We start from the raw sequence: 15113 nt of genomic DNA, 5'->3' as shown, positions 1-15113 counted from the left end.
GCCGTCCCGGGCCAATGGGGGCGGCGAGAAGCGACGCGGGCGAGCGATGTGCTGGCCGCGGCTTCTCGCCGCCCCCATTGGCCCGGGACGGCGAACCGTGGACAGTGGGGGCCGCGATCGGCCGAACCTGCCGCGTCAGCAGGTAAATAAAACTGGCCCGGCCCGCCAGGGTGCTTACCCTGGCGAGCCGCGTGCCGAACGTTGCCGACCCCTGGTGTAACATGATGAGTATAAAGTTACAGAAAAAATGTTTGATATTGTATCTGAAAGATAGTATGTGAGAAGGTGGTAAAAAGCTATTTGCATGTCACAACTGGGGAGAGTTAAAATTGTAGCAGAGATCTCCAAAGGGAACGCCATAGGTTGGCATCTTTCATAATGAAATATACATTTCTATTTGCATATAGGTGCAAGACAAATTCAAGGGCTAAAGTGATACTGTTCAATAGTAGTAAGAATGGAAAATTTAAAATTATTAAAGTAATGAGAGACTTCCAAAGTAATCTGGGCGTGAAACGTATGGATGTATGGCCAGTTCTGCAAGTACTGTACAGTTAGTGATCCCCTTGTTGTATATCCATTGAGAACGTAGCCGTGGGAGCCTTGTTCATATGTAGATGGAGCTATTTTATACTGAGTCTCCTGTAGATCTGTAGCTGCTGATTATTTGATTTCAGGAGTTATGACCCACAATAGAACTTTACTCCATCTGTAATAACGGGTTGACACTTTACAATCTATTCCAGGCCTTCCTGGCTCTTTTACCAGAGAGAAAAGTATCTGTTTTTAAATACCTTATATAAAAGGGAAATTTAACCTGGGTTTAGACTAGGCATACCTAAAATGACGTCAGTGTTTGGCCATGAGAATTCCATTTTGGTTTCACACCTCTGGGAATGAATTGTTAGCTGTATATAAGTACATTAAAATGAGTGTAAGGGAAGATGAAAGGTGCTCTGAATTAAGTTCTGCACCAGTGAAATCAGCGAAACATCTAATTTCAACATACCTTCAAAATTTAAAAATAGAACTGATAAGGCTTGCAAGGAACATACTATTCTTGAGAATAGACCATAGTATGAGAGCTTGACATTGGCCCATCAGTTTCCATGAGCATTTCCAATTCCAGCTATGAATAAAGTCTTTTAAGATGATATGCTTGGGGATTTTGTGCATCTACTATGTAAGCCAGTTGTATAGTCCCAAGAAGACTCCCCCTCTTTGATGCGTACTGGATTTCATTCCCTAGCCACTTCCAAATGAAGTGAAGCTGGTGTGCAGTGTTGTATCATTTTACACATGAAAATCTGAGCCACCCTTCTGCTTTAGACCTTTTGGTATCTGTTAGGTGCATACAAAAGCATTAGCCTTACAAAGGGAAGAGTTGCCATCCTTTAAATTCAGGTTCTTCCATCTCCTTAGCATTGGGGAGACCATTTTTAGTAAATATTAAATTTTAGGAAATACTGTCATTACAGTGAGATTGATGCTTTTTTCCATGATAGAGCGGGGAAGAGGGAGTAATCACAATAGGTCATTTTAAATATTGATAAATAATCGATAGAAGTTTCTCATTTCAGTTTCTGTAAATTTGGACCAGAGACAGCTAAATAGCTGAACTACTTCCTCCTTTAGGTACATCTACACAGCTGGTGGCAGCGAGCCTCCTAGCCCTAATCTGCAGACTTGGGCTTGCTGGGCTCGGGCTCCAGCGCCCGAGATCCACCCTGAGCCATAACTTCAAAGCACTGTCTCCACAGCCATGTTTAGAGTGCTAGCTCAAGCTTCACTAGCCCAAGTCTGTCATGGGCTGTGAGGGTTGCTGCAACAGGTTGTGTAGATGTACCCATAGTGAACTGGGACAAATGACTTCTCAGCTAGAGGGACCCCTTGTAAGTGTTTGATAGTTTTCATGCTAACATTGGATTATAAAGATATGCACTAATGTAGAAAGCTTAGAACAGTTTAAGATGAAAATCGAATAGTTAAAAAAAATTGCTGTTTCAAGTAAGTACTACAAAATAACAGCCATTAATACAGTAAATCTATTCTGGTCAAATTACATTTCAAAAAGATAAGCCTCTCTTGCATTTTGGGAGAACAAATGGAATCTGATATACATCATATCAAAGTAGATAAACAGCTTCTCAGAAGGGACACTGTATACTGGGCTCCAAGGAATGGCATAGCTAAGTCTGCAAGATGTGGAAGTATGATATATCTTTATGTTTTCACCACCCAATGGAGTCTCCTGTGCATACAGTAGTGAGGCACATTTCCAGCTTGGTCTTGACAGCATTTATAGTTACTATAGTTAGATAGAATCTCTGCCCAGTTACTGCGCACACTTGAAATTTAAGTGGTTTTCTTTATTGGTGACCGCAGGTAAAATTTTCAAAAGCACCTAAGTTACTTAGGTGCTTTTGATAACTTTGCCTTGCTTCAAATTCTTTCTCCAGTCTTTAGGTGGCTTTCTTTGCTATTAGCAATTATTTTCCTTTACTCTTCCAAGCATCTGTGTGATGTGCTGGCTTTTGCATTGTCTTGATGAAATCCAAAACTCATGAGACTAGCTTAAGTGGGGCTCCAACTGACAAGTTACACTAACTTCCCTAGACTCAACATTGCAGAAATACTTGGAGGTTAAAATTAAGATCCCAGATATCTTTTGCGGAGCTTAAAATACTTTCTTTGCTGAGATGAATCGAATAAAATCATATAATAAAATCTTATGCTTCAGGGCATAAGTTGATTGTCTGCAGGGCTCTTGAAGGAATTTTTCCCTTTGCACAATTGGCCAGGTGTATTCTGGGTTTTTTTGTTTGTGTTGTTTTTGTTTTGTTTTGTTTTTGCTATCTTCTAAAGCATCAGGGTTTGGCTGCAGCTGGAAATACGGCACCAAATGAGGGTGTATTGAGGTGGTAAGGAGAATTCTCTTTCTTAGATGCTTGGCTGCTGAGTCTTGCTCACCTGTTCAGAGTATGGGTTAACTTCAGAGGGTTCAAATTTGGATCACCATCTCTGCTGAACTCCTCTGTTCCACAGCCAGCATCTCTTACTTTGGGTTTCATGGAACAGGAAATTATCAGAGTGCAGTTGTTCTTCACCATGTTTTTCAGTAAATAATAGATAGCATGAAGGTACATATGGGCACTGTCTCAGTTAACTAGCTCATTTAGGGTAGACTCTTTTCTGCTTATAGCCATTGCAGTCTGGAGATGATTGCAGCAAAATGTCTGGTTTTTTAGACTATAAGCTCTTCAGGCAGAGACAAGCCTTTCTGTGTGTATGTTTAGTGCCTAGCACACTTGGGTGCTACGGTAATGCTGACAGATCCCAGTCGTCAGCAAGCAGGATCGAACTTGGGACTGCTGGAGCTTAGTGCATGAGCCTCTACCGCATGAGCTAAAAGCCAACTGGCTGTTAACTAGGGCTCTAGAGCAAACTCATTTAATTCTCTCTAAGTGGTCTTGGTGCTACTAGATGGGCTAGAACACCACACCCAGAAGGTGTGTGGGTTACACTACTATAATATAAATAATAATAGTGGATCATCTAGTAGACTCAGACAAAGAAATGAAGTGATGTTAAAGAGGGTTTAAATTTGTTAAAGCAAAAAGTGGTGATGTGCTGGGTCTGCCCCACCCTATGATGGGGGGCAGAAGGAGTTTATCATGATCTTTACCTTTAGACAAACTTAGTCATAGGTAGTTTGCCAGAAAAACAAAACAAAAACAAACCAACAACAACACTTCTACCAAAGACTATACCAAACTCACCACTTTCCCAAATTCCTCCCAAAAGAATCTAGCTGAAAATCACTTGCCATTTTCTCCCCACAGGCACTATGGATCTTAACCCTAGCTAAGACTCTGGAAAGTCTATGTACCATGGCCTCTTCTGAGCAGCTTACACCTTTCATGGTTCTCTGTGCATCTCTCGGTGGTAGTGGGACAGCCTCCAGGTGCTTGCTTTTTTCTTTAACAATATGCTTTCTCATAGCTGATACTGAGTACACGAACTTACTGTAAATTTAACTTAAGTGGATAGTTGTTTTTTCTTTGTATAGTGGAGGTGCTTAGTGTGTTAGGTGCACTGCTTTAGTGCTTAGTGTGTTAGGTGCATTTGGTAAGGAAAAATAGCAATATAGAGTTGCTTTTTTTGTTGTTGTTCAGTAATGACATTGAATTGAAGTGGCAAATTTGGTATAGTATTAGGTGAGTTTTAAATATTGATCAATCACTCAGCATGCACTACAGTTAGTACAGGTCTGTTTGCATAGTAACAGACGAAAGGGGATTGTCCAACACCGTCGTGATTCCAAATCGCCTCTTCGACCAAATTCATGTACAAATTCTAGTGTATACATTTGCCAGATAACAAGTTCTGAAGTCTGCACAGTAAATTAAGCCTCCCCTTCAGCCCTCCTCCTTTGAAGTGATTATCATCTTCTTCCATTGGTCTTTCCTAATTTCATCCAATTTTTATCTAGTTACTTTTCCTGTTTCTCATGGATAACTAAGATTTCTTATTATTTATTATTAATTATTTTGGATTAAATGCTTACCCTCTTTCTGTCCTTGGGGAAGTAGTTCGTATGCCTTATTTATATATTTGCTTCAAACTGCTTTGTAATATGGACTTGTTTGGTTTCTGTATCCATGTTGCTGACATCTTAGTCCAATATACTGTTTTGTAGTACAGTTGCTCCTGTTTCCTTTCCCTCAATTCTCAAAGTCAGCAGAATCACCTCAGTTCAGAGCTCCAGACTAGAACCAGTCATATGTACTCAGAAAGGGAAGTCCTTCATCTCTCAGTCCCTAATACAAAGCAACTCTTCAAAAGAAAATGTTTTTTTTAAAGTAACCATTACTTACCCATTGGATTTTCACATAGACCATTTTAATAGGGATTCAATCTTCCCCAAACTGCCCCCCAACCCAAACCCCTACTATTAGTGGTCTCCTTACTATTGCCATTAATGGTAGGATTTTTGTGTGCAGCAGTATCTTGTACTGATCTGCTGTTCCAGGGGTGGGCAAACGACAGCCCACGGGCCGGATCTGGCCCACCAGCCATTTTCATCCGTCTCTAGAGCTCCCACTGGGGAGTGGGATCTGGGACTTACCCCGCTCAGGTGCCCCAGCTGGGGAGCAGGGTCTGGGGCCGCTCCCGGAAACAGCAGTATGGCCCTGCTCTGGCTCCTGCTCTGCACACTGCCCCCACCCGCAGCACCCATTGGCCGGGAACTGCGGCCAATGGGAGCTACAGAGGCAGCGCCTGCAGACGGGGCAGCGTGCAGAGCCTCCGGGCCGCAGTTCCGCTTAGGAGCCAGAAGGGGACATGGCCGCTGCTTCCAGGAGTCGCTTGAGTTAAGTGCAGCCCGGAGCCTGCACCCCTGGCCCCCTCCAGAGCCCCAACCCCCTGCCCCAACCCTGATCCCCTTCCCGCCCTCCAAACTCCTCTGCCCCAGCCTGGAGTCCCCTCCCGCACCCTGAACTCCTCATTTCTGGCCCCACCCTGGAGCCCGCAACCCCAACCAGAGCCCTCACCCCCTTCCACACCCCAGGCCCAATTTTGTGAGCATTCATGGCCCGCCATACAATTTCTATTCCCAGATGTGGCCTTGGGCCAAAAGGTTTGCCTACCCCTGTGCTATTCCCTTGTTGACCTTGAACCAGGTTCTCTGTTGCATAGCAATTTGCACCAGTGCAAAGTGGTTGCAAATTATTGCCATTCTGATCTAGTAATGCTTACACCCACTTTGCACTAATGCAAATTGCTACACACGGTGCAGGGTAATGAAGATGGGCCGCGCAAAATTCTTTCCCCTATAGTGCTGATAGACTGCTTTCATAGCTACACCTATATTTTGCTACATCATCATTTTTTTAAAAGGCAAATTTAAACATAAAGGGGTTTAAAGAGCTGTTGCTGCTTTTTTAAAAATAAAAATACATCTTGTATTTGTCTTTTTTGGAAACACTGTTTTCACAGCTGGAATTAAAGGGACGAATTTGAATGCATATATGTTTAGAGGAGAACTCTTTTTGCTAAACAGTCTTTCACAGCAAAGGATGTGACTTAGTGCCATACATGCAAACTGGGGATAACCCAGCAAATCCACATGAAGAAATTTTAAAATTGTGGCTAAACTATTACTGTTAAGGTGCAAACTATACACTTGAGAAGGAGTCATTTTCATTTCTAACATTAATTGAAAGGAACATATGGGGAATGGGGCTTGGAAAATCTCTTTTCATCAGAACTGAATTTTGGCTTTAAACCATGGAAAAGTGGGTTAAATGTATGCTAATTGTGAGTTCTGCGGTGAACTGATTGCTGACTTGAGGTCTGTGCCTTTATCTGTGTTGTATGTTCTTTGAATTCAGCTTAATATGATATTTTAAATATTTCAAACTGCAGATGTGCATTGCTTAAAGATTTGCATAGATGTTGATGCATGTATACAGTATGTCTCCTGTACAATGATCTGTTGACATTATCCTCTGTTGCTTAGCTTCAGACAGTAAAGTCATGACATGTGCGGCTGTTTGGAGGATGCCGAAGGAATTGGAATCAGGCAGTCATGAATCCCCTGATGATTCATCAAGCAACACTCAAACCCTGGAGCTACTCTGTCACCTTGACAACACAGCCCATGGCAATATGGCCTGGTAGGATTCTGCATATTTTATATTCCCAGAAAAAGCCTAAAGCCCTGTGCTGTTAGTTTTGTGCAGATTTATATTATAGAAACTGGATTACAAACTTTAAAACTATTCTATCTTAAAAAATGGTACAAATTGATTTTTTGGTCCCAGATGTTTCATAGATTAAAAACATGTATTATAGTCCTTGCAAAAAACACATCCTGTAAAAGCCTGTGTACTGTTTTGTTGTGTCTTCCCCCCTTTCATACAAGACCTTTGCACACAAACGGGTGCTCTACTTAACATTTTAGCCTTTGTCCAGAACATAATTTTGATATCACATTTTATCTTTGTTTTTCTGGCCGCATTTTGCTCTATTTGGTATAAATATAAGTAATTTATTGTTTACTGGGGGGAGATTTGATTATGTTACATAGTTCCTCTTTATTCTTTTTTTGTCAACTAAAAATTTATAATGAGGTCTGGAATATTGCAGTGTGTTATCAGTGTGTTTTCATTATTTGATTGAGAGAGTGAAATTTGCTCACCGTATATTCATGAGCACCTACCCGTGTAAGTATCTATATAGCATGTTTCTGTGCAAGGCAACAGAATGTTGACACTCAACCATAGGTCATAACAGCATGATTTGGCATCTGCTATGACTTCTGGGCCATTTTCCACTCCTACACCAGCAAGCAGAGTACTAATTGCAGGAGAACTCTCTGCACTGGCTAATAGTGTGTGTGTGTGTGTGTGTGTGCCAGAGCATTGAACGAAGGACCATGATCTCAGAGTGTACAGACCCCTTGCACTACCACCACCAAGAAACTTTGAAGATACCACCCAGAAAAGGGTGAATGAGGAGGGAGAGGATGAGACATGGGAATTGAGAGATGTTACATCATATTTACATACATTGAACTGGACATTGCAACATAACACACTTATGCTGTGTCAGGTATTGCTCTATGACTTTCTTGTGGGAGTCTATTGAAATTGCATCAAAGGAAATAGCACTTTGATTCAACCCTATTTCCTCAAATTCTCCTCTTTTTTTTTTTTTAGACTTTTTTTGTAAGACAGGTTTAAAAAGCTCCTGTGCTGCACAGAGGTGAAGGGCAAAAGGTAAAGTTGGAGAATTGCCATCAGCAGATCTCACTTACTGCTGGCTTCCTCCACTCAGAGGACCCAGAGTGGGTTAGTCTCACCTCTATGCCCTTCCCAAACCACACTAACTCTCTGAAGTTCTACTGCTGCTGTCTTGGGGAGTGTGTTATCCTTTTCTTTGCAATCCTTTGTCTAGCTTTCAAGCCATGTAACAGGCCTTATATCTAAGACAAATATAATTTAAACTTCAAGTTAACATTTTGTGAGGCCCTATAAAAATTGCTTGACTAATTCTTTTTATATATCTATTAATTTTGCAATTCAATAAAAAACGATCAAGTTTTCAACATGATTTGTTGTTTATAAACCCAACCTATTATTTTTGGTTTGTTTATTTTTCTCTAGGCCATATTGTGGAGCCCCCTCACTGGAAACCCAGTGAGACTACTTGAGTGATTAGGTGCTCACTAGGGTGTGCATTGGTTCCAGAGTTGTGTCCTTAATCTGTGTGTCTGCCCAGTTATTTTTTAAGGAAGTGCCTGGGTAGTAAACCTGCCAAGTTTGGATTCAGACTTTTTCAGAGTTGGTGTGGGTACTGTTTGAAGCACCTAGGGTGGGCAGGCGTAGGCCTACCCAAAACAAAAGGCCTTCCCCCTCAATTAAGAATGAGGAACCACTGAACATCACTGGCATCAAGTGGACAACAAATGAATAAAACAGGATCAGGAGTGACATAAGAGGGTAATAATGAGGGATCGGAGTGGGACGGGGACACACCAAGCAGAGAACACCAGACAGCTCCCACTGTTCCTCAAAGGAGTCTTAGGAGTCAGTGGATGCTCTTCAGAGGAACTCTGCCTAGAGATTTGAGCAGATAAGGGACCGGAATTAGGCCACACAGTCACAGAGCACCCCCGCCCCGTTCAGCTTCCTTCTCCTACTGTGATGGATGGCTGACTTGGCCAGCACTAGGAGGAGGTTGATTATGAGGTCTTGTGACTTTGTGGGCCCGTGGATGGGGTGTCCTAGGATAAGGAGGCGTGGAAGACAGTGCAGCCAGAATTTCCGTAAGCGGTTCTAGAGAAGCCAGAAGAGGTCTGCATTCTGATGTACTTTACATAGAAGTATGCCAGGGTCTCCCTCTGGCCACAGAAAGGACAGATGTCAGGGGAGTTCTTGAACCATGCCAGGTACACGCCTGTGCTCATGATTTCGTGAAGATGCCACCAGCTAGTATCCCAGGAGGGCTATAGAACCAGAGTGAAGTACAGCCTAGCCATCCTTTAGGTGTCAGCAGGTCCTGCCACTTGGCATCGGGGCGGAACACCAGGGCAAAGAAATGGATGGTGTGAAGCATGAGTGCATACCGATTGTTTCCTGGGTGTGTTTCAGAGGCAGATTGGCTGGATGGTGTTCAGCCAACTGAGGTTGCGGGACAAGGGCCTGAAGGCAAGGTCTGGAGGGCCAGCTGGTGTGGGTGCAGTCGGGGTTTGGGTGTGGCTTTGGTAATTTGTGTTGGTGCTTTAAATTCAGAATCACTTATAATTAGTTTAGTAAGGATTAAAACTAATAAATAGTACTGTATTTCAAGACCTCCTTCCTTGTAAGAGACTACCCAAAGGTATCCTGAATAATTTTACAATGTTAAATTACCTTTATTAATTGAACACCTCTCTAGATTGACCAGAGACCAACCAGAATTGGGTCAAGATAGAGTAGTATCCAGTCCTGAGAACTCCACTGAAACAAGTATACACAAAAACCTGGTGTATAGGGGTCTCTGCTGCATCATTCAAAATATTACTTTTAAGATTTTATTCTGAAACACAAGGCAGTAGTGTGCAGTAAAGTTGTGGGTTTGTTAATTTCATCCACATGTAGGCTAACTACCAAGCAGAGAGCAATGTGTTGACAAGTGTCTACTTAGATGTTTAAAAATCTGTTTTGTTGTTTAATTCAATATCTGTATTTTAGGTATTTTGTAAAACTAAGTGACTTACCCCAAATAGTCGTGGAAGAACTGGGATTAGAATTTACCTTTAACGACAAGAACATTCTTCCTTCATTTGAAGAAAAACAAAGTATTTAAAAATCATGATGAAAATGCACGAGAAACTTTATAGTCAAATGGGTTACTTACATTAAGGAGGCTGATTCTTTGGCTACATAAATGTCATGTTAGTCATTCAGATTGCTGGCTGCGGCTGCCTGCACTACCTGGTCAATGTTTCATTCAAAAACACAATCTCCTACTGTTTTAACTAAAGAGCTTATATGCTTTGTAGTCTAGCTATCAGAGGCAATGTGATTACACCCTCTCTGAGCAGTCTGGCACTCCGTCCAAGTTACTTTGGGGGGGAGCGAGGGAAGGGAGTCGTTAACTGAATCATGACAGCTCTTGAAATTGCACATTTGAGGTGATAGCAGATTTTAAAAGTTTTTTTTTAAGTCAAGTTTTGAAATGAATGGTTGGAATGAAGATTAGAAAGAAGATTGCAATTATCGAATATCTTTATCTGCATTTTATAAGGAAAAGAAAAGGAAAGAGAAAAATTTAAATTTAAAATGTGCTTGTAACATTACTCTTCTATTACCAAACTCTCCTGTTTTTCACACTGTCCTTTTCTTACCTATGCTTTCTCCTTTCATGGTTCCCACTGTATCCTGCATCTCAGCTTCTTTTCTCTACAGCTGATTTTCCTATGTTCATTTCCTATTGCCTGGCGAAGGCCTTATAGTTAGAATATTGCCTCTGATATTATTTCTATTTCTAATACGGTGTGTACTAGAAATACTGTGGGGTGCGAAGAGAGAAGGGAATTATTTTCACTGCCAAGATGCTAGGTATTCATTTTTTTTCACTTACCATTCTTTCTTTTAATGACTTTGTTTTAACAAGAAGTGACAAGGACACTGGCACATAGATTTTCAAAAATGAAATGAGGTAAAGAAATGCAGAATTCGTTTTTGGAACAAACACATATATACACACACACCATATAGTACACCCACTGTAGTGTGTATTTTCTTCTGAGCCAAGACCAAAAAATCAAGTATCAGAGGGGTAGCCGTGTTAGGCTGAATCTGTAAAAAGCAACAGAGGGTCCTGTGGCACCTTTGAGACTAACAGAAGTATTGGGAGTGTATTGGGGTGAGGTTCTTACCCACAAAAGCTTATGCTCCCAATACTTCTGTTAGTCTCAAAGGTGCCACAAGACCAAAAAAGAATGCCTAATGTGTGATGACACAAATTCTAACTTTTCCTTACCTGTCTCTGAGCTTCATGTGTCCTCTGCTCAAAGACTTTTGGAATGTTTTTTTAGTTATATCCTGACAAAACTAACCATGACATCTGTGGACAAAGAAATTTGGAGCTCTTCTTGCCATGCGTATTGTCAGTATTTGAATACCACCAACTGCTATTCATCTGCAGTTTACACAAATCTGTACTGCTGCTAAGCTTCAATGTATCTTGGAGTTAGCAAAATTCTTACTTTGGATATAGCAGACATTTGAATGAGCAGGGAAATGGATATGAACCCTACTTCAGAAAAAACATTTAAGCATGTGTTTATATTTAAACTTGTGTAGCCCTGTAATGTGCTTTGCTAGCTTGAGGCATAAACAGCCTAGGTCTTTTCCACCTATAACTTCTACAGTTTATAAGTTTCCCCTTTTCTAGTTGCACTTTTTATGTATCAAGCATGTAAGAAAAAAATCTGACAACTTAGTCTATTATGCTTATAGAAATTAGAATACAGTTATTGTTATGCACACCAAGAGTTAGTAACAGAGGGAGGGCTTCTACTCTAAAGAAATAAAGCAGTCTGCTCGGAAACTGAGACTTCTTCATCTCAGGAAATTGTTGATAAAATTATGCTTGCCACCTCTTGGCTTTGAAAGCTGAGTTCACTTTTAAAGAGTTTTCTCAACTTCTCTTTTGAGCCTGTAAGTTGTTTCATAGATTTCAGTGGGATAACTTGCAAGATTAAGGGTTTGCAAGAAGAGGTCCTGTATTTAATTGTTGTTTATTTATATAGTGATATTGTGTGTGGCATTTTAGAGAAATAGATGATATCGTGAGGAACTTACAATTGGAGTTAAAATATGGCGTGTCAAGAGAAGTTGGACAACATGCTGTGGGAGAAGGAGATGCGAAAGGAAAGGGGAAAGCAACAATAGGACTCTGTGATTACTTTGGTTAGTAATATATGCATTGTGAGGGTTTCCTAAAACTTGTTTCTGCTTAGCTGGCATTGAGGTGAGACTAGGACTTATAGGCCTTCAGGAAAGGGAGGACAACTGGATCAGAAAGGGAATTATAGATGTGCCAGTGAGTCCACCTGGAAAAATGCATGATGAAATGAGGATGAGGGAGGTAAGGGAAAGATAGTTAAATGTGCCAGTTAGGTACATGAAGTAACAAGGGAGAAGTGAAAAGAGAAGTAAGTGGAAGCTGAGCTGTGCAAGACCTTAAAGATGAGTACTGAAAAGTTTGAATTTGATTCAAGAGGCAGAAGACAGCTACTGAAAACATTTGAAAAACGATGATGTTGTCAGAATGGCAGTTAAAGCTATCTTTGATTGCAGATGGATAAGGGAGGAGTTACTACTTCGATTAGTTCCCAGGCAATTAACTGAAATGTTGGAACTAAGTATTAGCAGATATAAAAGTAACTAGAGGGAAGCAGCAATTTAAAAAATGCCAGCTGTTTTTGGGTCTCTTGAATATTTAGCGGGAAAAACTTTTAAAATTAGTATGTTCTGAATTTATGAAAGATGGGGCAGGAAAGAGAGAGAAAGCAACTGTAAATAAATACTTTTAATGATCTGGAAAAGATGAGTAGTGAGGTGCTGTTCCTTGCACTAAGGGATGTCATATGGCTAAATCCATACTACTTTGTAAAAGGGCGTATAAATCACCCATTAAGGTAGTTTATCACCAAGCACTTTGTTGTATAACCAATAGTAAAAAGAGAGTCCTAAGCGAGACTTAGGCTACGTCTACACTAGATACCTTACAATGGCACAGCTGTACCGATGCAGCTGTGCTGCAGTAAAGTCTCCCATGTAGCCACTCTATGCCGACGTGAAAGAGCTGTCCCATGAACATAATAAAACCACCCCCAATGAGTGGCGGGAGAGTGTCTCCTGCCAACATAGTGCTGTCCATACCAGCACTTCTGTGGGTGTAATTTTTGTCAGTCAGGGGGTGTTTTTTCACACCTCTGACCGACAAAAATGCTAGTGTAGATATAGCCTAAGTTGCCAGGGCATACTGTTTGTAATGTTAGCTCTTTCTTTTTTCGTGTTGCTTCTTTAACTATTATAACACAACTTATCTTATGGAAAGGCTTGAGTAAATTTTCTTGAAATAGGCAATGAGTTTTGGATCCAACAACTTACTCTGTTTCTTTTGCAAGAGTAAGTGTTTTAGAAAACTGAGCAAAATATCTTGTTGGTTTTAAGTTGGTGAAGAATGGTGAAACCCTGGGTGGGGGGAGGGAGGAGTGGAGGAGGAGCAGATGACAGGGAGAGAACAACAACAAAAAAACACTGGCTGAAGTAACTTGGCGTGGACTAATGCTCTCGATTTCAAATCTTCTCCATTTTTAAGTTCTGCATAGTATGCCTGTGATCTGTTAGCAAGGTGAGTGTTTTCTGGCTTATGTATCATAAGTAATCAATGTTCCAGAATTAGAACACTGATAATAATTCCCAAGCATTCATGTGCTAGACTAGAGTAGTGTTAGCTCTGTAGTGCTAACATGTATGCAGTGCAATAAAAACTTGACTTTGTCAAAAAAGTGAACAGAGATCACTTTAAGTATGTACAGAGAGCAGACCTGCTGTGTTAGAAGATAGATAGGATATTTATCACTCTGTATAATCCATTGTAATTTTCTCCTAAGCATGCATTTGGTTAGCAATCTGAAAAATGTGAGGTAAACTGTAAGAATATAGATAGTACTATAAATTTAACCACTGTACCAGTACCAAAAGCCTTTTGTCAAGTAGGGGAGAATATTAATATTTCTTTATGGAGTGAAAGAAGCTTTTCTAGCGAAAGAGTTATCTAATTTTGTTCTTATAAAGGCACTGAGACATTAAATAGAAAATAAATGCTTTCTTCCCTAACCAAATCTGTCTTCAGTGTGTTTTAATTAAAAATTATTCTTTCTGTTTAAAAGGCCTATCTTCACGTTGCTTATTATGTGGGAAATCCCTTTTAAATGAGGAAAAACAGAAAATCATACTCATTTTACTACTTTTGTCGGAGCTGCTCCTTCTGCTTACACTTGAAGTTGGTAGGCAAGTCAGCAAACCATTAGTGACAGACTTAATGGAAATGAGGTATCCACAATATTCATTTTTTCCCCCAATATCCGTTCCTTTGGGGCAGCCATGTGTCTGCCAAATTGGTGATGGCAGGATTAACCCCATGCGTGAGTAAACAGTGGCAGGGCTAGTTCTTTTCAGCATGAATACCTCGTGTTTCTCTCTGTGACTTCCCACATCTTTCTAATTAGGAGGGATCAGAGCCACCAAAATTTTAATTCATACACCGAAATTTGATTGAAAAAGACAAGCATTTGATGCCTTCCCAGAATATACCAACCAATGAAGCTCATGGGGAAATGGGATTTAAGTCAATTGCAACAAATTATGCTAATAACTAGAACTGGGGACAGCACAAATGCAGGTATCTGGCACAGGAAAAGCCATTTGTCAATGAAGGAGGTTGCTCTTAATGACTGAAAATTAAACCAGCATTTTATTCAAAGAGAAGATTTCTTATTAATCCTCACATAACTTTACAGTGTGGGTTTTAATAATAAAAGAGGCATTTATGAACTCCACAGGAAATAGATGTTCTTTAGTGAGAAGGTCATATGATGTACTGATTGAAATCCATGGTTACTGTTCTTCCAACTATCGCAAGTTGTGATCTTGCCAGATCTCTCAAGCTTAAGCAGTGTTATCCTTAACTTATGAGTAGGAGCCAGACAAAGAGCATGCAGGTGCTTCACGTGTTGATGATTCAGTAACTAGACCCCTTTCTTTTGGCTTGATACTTCACTTTACAGCCAAAGTCTCCCCTCCTTCCTTTTCCCCTCTCTGGTCTTCATTGTCTCCTTTCTGTTCTTGGCATTGTGTTGTCTTTTATCTTACTCTGTAGCATACAGCCCCTTCCTTCATTTGTACTCTAAAATGGGGTTTAAGAAGCAATCAGGAAAATTTTCACTTCGCTGATCTGAAAACCTGATAATTCTTTTAAAATCAAGCAGTTTCCTCCTACTTCTCTGTGAAGTTTAAGACCAAAATGCTGCATTAAGGGCCATTTTTTTC

General features: G+C 40.6%; 1 protein-coding gene across 5 annotated transcripts in view; it reads left to right on the top strand.

Moving 5' to 3' along the window:
• EIPR1 (EARP complex and GARP complex interacting protein 1) overlaps positions 1-15113 on the top strand; it is a 165810-nt gene that overhangs the window by 75056 nt on the left and 75641 nt on the right. For 4 of the 5 annotated variants that reach the window (XM_034766431.1, XM_034766430.1, XM_034766433.1 and 1 more), the window contains one exon: positions 6521-6677. In XM_034766431.1, coding sequence (XP_034622322.1) covers positions 6521-6677 — 157 coding nt within the window. Of the gene's footprint in view, positions 1-3944; positions 3965-6520; positions 6678-15113 lie in introns of those variants that run through there. The other variant, XM_034766434.1, reaches the window with a different exon arrangement.

The sequence above is a fragment of the Trachemys scripta genome, chromosome 3, assembly GCF_013100865.1.
Source record: "Trachemys scripta elegans isolate TJP31775 chromosome 3, CAS_Tse_1.0, whole genome shotgun sequence".
Taxonomy (NCBI): Eukaryota; Metazoa; Chordata; order Testudines; family Emydidae; genus Trachemys; species Trachemys scripta.
This window is presented reverse-complemented; position numbering and strand designations above follow the sequence as displayed.